The sequence below is a fragment of the Entamoeba nuttalli genome (assembly GCF_000257125.1).
Source record: "Entamoeba nuttalli P19 unplaced genomic scaffold asmbl_3527, whole genome shotgun sequence".
Taxonomy (NCBI): domain Eukaryota; phylum Evosea; order Mastigamoebida; family Endamoebidae; genus Entamoeba; species Entamoeba nuttalli.
The window spans coordinates 1-5206 of record NW_008576146.1 but is presented as its reverse complement, the minus strand read 5'-3'; the positions used below and the strand labels follow the sequence as shown (position 1 = coordinate 5206).

General features: G+C 25.8%; 4 protein-coding genes across 4 annotated transcripts; 3 read left to right on the top strand and 1 right to left on the bottom strand.

Annotated features, from left to right (window-relative positions):
- Window positions 1-842: 842 nt before the first annotated feature.
- On the top strand, window positions 843-1994 carry ENU1_071850 (hypothetical protein; the record flags this gene model as incomplete). Its single annotated transcript, XM_008858442.1, has 1 exon — window positions 843-1994. One exon carries the CDS (start codon window positions 843-845, stop codon window positions 1992-1994), a length of 1152 nt encoding a protein of 383 aa, XP_008856664.1.
- Window positions 1995-2021: 27 nt separating this feature from the next.
- ENU1_071840 (hypothetical protein) lies at window positions 2022-3181 on the bottom strand (the record flags this gene model as incomplete). Its single annotated transcript, XM_008858441.1, has 3 exons — window positions 2022-2258; window positions 2321-3112; window positions 3158-3181. The coding sequence occupies 3 exons, from the start codon at window positions 3179-3181 to the stop codon at window positions 2022-2024; spliced, it is 1053 nt and encodes a 350-aa protein (XP_008856663.1).
- A 344-nt stretch (window positions 3182-3525) lies between these two features.
- ENU1_071830 (hypothetical protein) lies at window positions 3526-3878 on the top strand (the record flags this gene model as incomplete). Its single annotated transcript, XM_008858440.1, has 2 exons — window positions 3526-3614; window positions 3671-3878. The coding sequence occupies exon 2, from the start codon at window positions 3717-3719 to the stop codon at window positions 3876-3878; it is 162 nt and encodes a 53-aa protein (XP_008856662.1). The 5' UTR covers window positions 3526-3614; window positions 3671-3716.
- Window positions 3879-4113: 235 nt separating this feature from the next.
- On the top strand, window positions 4114-5157 carry ENU1_071820 (vacuolar sorting protein 26, putative; the record flags this gene model as incomplete). Its single annotated transcript, XM_008858439.1, has 1 exon — window positions 4114-5157. A coding segment is annotated over one exon (1044 nt), but the record flags the coding sequence as incomplete, so codon positions are not given.
- Window positions 5158-5206: the final 49 nt, after the last annotated feature.

Below are 5206 nucleotides of genomic sequence, written 5' to 3'. Positions count from 1 at the left end.
GTTCTTTCTCAAATCCCTGTATGTTCTCAGCAATCAAAGTGTTATCAATGATTTGTTTTTTATTAGTGTTACGGTTTTTTATGATAGAGAATAACATATTCATTAAAACAAAAATTAAAAAACAAAATTGAATAACAAAGAAGAATGAAAAATTTGTTATTAGTATTTTTTGTTCATAAATGAAGTTATGTAAATTCTACACATACTGAAGAATAAAACTCTCATTCCTTAAACTTCAAAACCAATACTAAAGATAATAAAGAAATATGCAACAAATTCAACTCTCTGAACAACAAATAAGAAAATTCATTGAAACATCAAAAGGATTATCAGAAACAACTTTTAAAACATGGTTAACTGTTTGGAATTTATTTAACTTTATTACTCAGTAGAAAGTAACGATAAAATTTATTAACAGTAGTATAGGCAAAACTTAGTAATTTTCAGGAAGAAATGAAAAAACTCATTTTAGCATTAGTCTCTGAACAACAAAAATATAAAAATCACATGGAAATTAAAGATGGAGAAAACATTGCAAATACTATTATTTCTATTTGGAATAGTTGTATTAGTTTAATTGACATTATATCACATGAAAAAACTTTAACACTAATACTACAGATTATTTATAATTGCATGAAGCAGTTTGTTAATATTTGAAATCTAAAAAAAAACTGAATGAAGTAAGGTTAATTAATAGCCCAATATTTACATTGTTTCAAGAATGTATTGTAACAAAGGCAATTAAAAGAAAATGTATTGATGATTGTTTTGGAATATTTAGTAAATACAAAAGATTATTTATTCATACTATCCAATGTATTGAAAGAATATTTAAGAGAATGTATGATGAAAAAGTAATTGTTATTGAATCAAATAAGGTAATTATGAAATTATGTGGTTGGATTATTGGAAGAGCATGTCTTGTTCTTCCATCATTATATCTAGGATTAATGAAAATTATTGAAATACCAGATGGTGGAATTAGAATTATTGATTCATTACCAAATAAAATGATAGAACGAGTATTACCAGAAGAATATCAAATTGCAATTCCAAATGATAATTTAGATATTAATGAAATTCTTCAATATTATTCAATGAATGATTTTATTGTTTGTATTACTAAAGGATTTGTTCTTGGTGCATTAGAAAATGATAATTTTGAACAACTATTAAATGAGTCAGTTGAATATCAATGTCTTTTATCAAAATATTTTAAAATTCATGGGGAATCAATAAGACATCAACAAGGTTATTCATTGAATAAATTCTTATTTAGTGTTGACTCAACTTTACTTAATCAAATATTTTCAATGGTTGTTACAAATACAAATTACTTAAATTATCAGTCAGTTATTAAAATGGCTAATACGTTCAATAAATACATTAATTTAATTACTCAACACCACGATGTTTTTAATCCTTTGACTCAATTACCATTTGATAGTAAACTCTTAATAAATGCTTTTCATATTTCAAAACTTGCTGATAACTCATATGCATTAACAAAATTAATAGACACACTTTATCATTCCATTCAAACTTTTCCAACTGAATCAAGAGTGCCTATTATAACTTATTTAATTAATGATAGTTTCTATTTCTTCTTCACTCATTGGTCAGATATTGTTCGTCAACACTTTCATTATTTTATTCTTTATAGGTCAACATTATGTTGGATTAAAGACATTTATAACAATAAACTCACTAAACAAGAAACAGAAATATATCAATCAAGAACAATTAAAAAGTACAATCCTTTGGATGAAGATATGAAGTTAATATTAAAAGTACGTGAAAACAGTCATGTATTAGAAAAAACAAAAGACACTTTTCCTTTAAAAGATAGAATCATTATTGAACACTCTACACATGATTTCAGAACTTTGTCTAAAGAGTCAATCCAATGGACTACATCAAGAAGAAAACTAACTGAAGTTCCTAACATTGAATTTCCTTTCAAAGATTTCAGTATTTCTAGTCTTAATTGATGTTTTTTTTATTGTAATTTATTTCTTTCATTCTTTATTTAACTTGATTTGATACTCATCAAGTTTATTAGATAATACACATAACCATGTTAGATATAATACTGACATAGTTAAAACAATGACAAAATAAAGAATTATGTATTTACTAATTTTTGAACTTGTAGTTTCAAAGAAAGTCGTAAATGATTCATTTAGTCCTTTCATTTCTAAAGTAATTCGTTTTGAATTACTCTTCATTATTTGGTTTTGAAATGTAATTCCTCTCTACTCTATTATCTACTGTTTCTTATTATTTGTAATATTAATGTATGTATAATTTAACAAACCATTGATGAATTGATTAAAGTAACCTTCTCCATAACCTTCTTATAATCAAATTCCATGTCATGTTGTCGTTTTTTGTTTAACTGAGTTGCACTCCATCTATCACGTACCCATTTTCTCAATGTGTCTGATGCTTGAATCAGATAATTTTTAATGTTGAAGACTTCAACTAAAAGTTGTTGTGATTTAAATTTAAGAAAATTTATTGAAACGAATGGAGTTTCTAATGAGTCGCTTAATCGTTCTATTTGAGTTTGATATTCATCATACAGAGATGTTAAATTATTGATGTTTTGAGAGCTAAACTGTAAATATGTATCAAGTACATTTTGTTCTTTCTTTTGTTGAGCATCAAGTAAGAGTTTTGTGTCAGCGTTTCTAGAAAGATGGGATGTAGATAAATTATTTTGGGTGACTAAAGCAGAATCTTCAATAACTTCATTTAACACTGATAAACCTTTAACTTTAACTTGTGAGATAGTGCAATATCTATCTTTTTTATGTGTACTTATTTTTTCAAATAGAATATCTCTACATTGTATAGCATTAATATCAAACAATTGTGTCTTAAAAGTATTAGTAGTTGTTCCATTTAGAATTGGTATAAAATCAATACCATTCATAGAACATTTTAAAGAAAAATCTTTGATATTTCCACTAAACAATTCAGTGTTAGTAAACTCAAAATGAAATACTTGTGTTGTTTCACAAAGTCGAATAATAAATGTAATATTAGAAGAACACGGCGCAATAAGGTATGTATTAGGATCATCAGTTAATACATTTCCTCCTCCCTATAACTAATTAGGAAAATGTTTCTTTTCTTAAAAAGAACAAACAATAATAGAAGAAGTACTAAACATAATCTTTGCACCACAAGAGTCACTAGCACCATTTGTTAATTTGTTAATAGTAGTATTTTGGTTAATTATTTTGACAGACTTGACGTTTGTTGTTGAGTGAAAAAAAGTATGGAGAAAATGACTAAAGTGGTCATAAAAATAATAATTTTTATTCATAAAGTCTATGTCAAGAGATAGATATATTCCAAAAATTAACAAAAAAATCAATATCACCTTCATTCTGAACAAATATAAACGAAATAGATAGAATTAAAAGATCATCTCAAAATGTTCATTTAGTTATGTCAAAGTTTGATAATTAAAAATTTACTTGAAATTCGATTTTTTATAATACTCATCTTATTAGTTCTGGATTTTCTAAGCAACAAGAATTACTTTGGGAAGAACGTGATTCTATTAATCGGTCAAGTCAATTAGCAGACATTTTGATTGAGTTTGTTTGATTAATTGAATAACGTTTTTTTTTGAATATCATAAACTCATTTTTAGTCAAGCATTTGAAGACAACGCAAGTATAGATCGTCAAAACCAAGCAATGGCTAAAATTAATAACAGAAATTCTGTCTATAATTCTACTTTAAATGATTCAAATCGGTTAACAAATAGAATTTCGTGGCATCAATGTAAAAACACAATTATTTTAGCATGCGTCTGTGCCTTTTGCATATTCTTCCTTATCTGGTGGTCATTTTTATAAGTTATTGTCTTTTTCATTTAGTTTTATCATCAACAATCTTCTAAATAATAAGACTTAGAAATACAAATTCATTTAACTATAAAATACAATAATTTTTAAGAAGATAAAAAATAAAGAATATTAATCTATTTTATAGGAGAAAAATGTATAAATACACAAATAAAGAAAAAAAAAAGAGAAAAAATGAAAATTGCAAAAACTAGAAAAAAAGAAAGAGGAACTTCAAAATAGAAGAATGGCTTTCTTATTTGGTACACCAATTCAAATTGATATTCTATTAGACAATGACCATGAAAAACAAAAAGTTACTAAAATAGTTAATAAACAAAAAACAGAAATTCCTATTTATATGAAGAATGAAGATATTAAAGGAAAAGTTGTTATTACATTAAAAGATAAAAAGTATGAACATCAAGGAATTAAAATTGATTTTATTGGGTCAATAGAATATTCATATGACCGAAGTTCTACATCGAATTTTATTCAACAAACAGTTGAATTAAGTAGACCAAATATTATATTAGAAGAAAAAACAATGTATCCATTTAGTTTTAATGGAATTGATAAAAAATATGATTCATATTCAGGAAAGAATGTAAGACTAAGATATTATTTAAGAGTGTCAGTTAATAAAAAGTATTCATCTGGACTTTCTAAAGAACAAGAAATTTGGGTTATTAATTATCAAGATGAACCTACTAAAAATGATCCAATTTTAATGGATGTAGGTGTAGAAAAATGTGTAAGTATTGAATTTAAATATGCTAAATCATATTATAATTTAACTGATGTTGTATTAGGTCAAGTTTACTTTAAGGTTGTAAGACTCCCTTTGGCTAGTATGGAACTTCAAATCCAAAGAAAAGAAACAACTGGATTTCCACCAAATCAAACCGTTGATACTGAAGTTCTTTCTCGTTATGAACTTATGGATGGTGCACCAGTTAAAGGAGAATCAATGCCAATTAGAGTGTTTTTAGCTAATTTAGATTTAACTCCAACATATCATAATGTTAATAATATGTTTAGCGTCACTTATCATTTACATTTAGTATTAATTGAAGAAGATGGAAAACGTTATTTCAAACAATGTGAATTTAAATTATGGAGAAAACAACCTCAACCAATTAAAACCTCACCTGATGCTCCTATTAGTGTTAATACTGATTGTTTAGCTGGTTCTCAAGAAACTCCTTATAAAGGATCTGACATTAATAAACCTTTACCAGAAGTTCAACCTCAACAATCAGAAGAACCAAAAGAAGAAATTAAAGAACCTGTCATTGAACAACCACAACAATCTATTCAAGAAGAACCAAAAGAAGAAA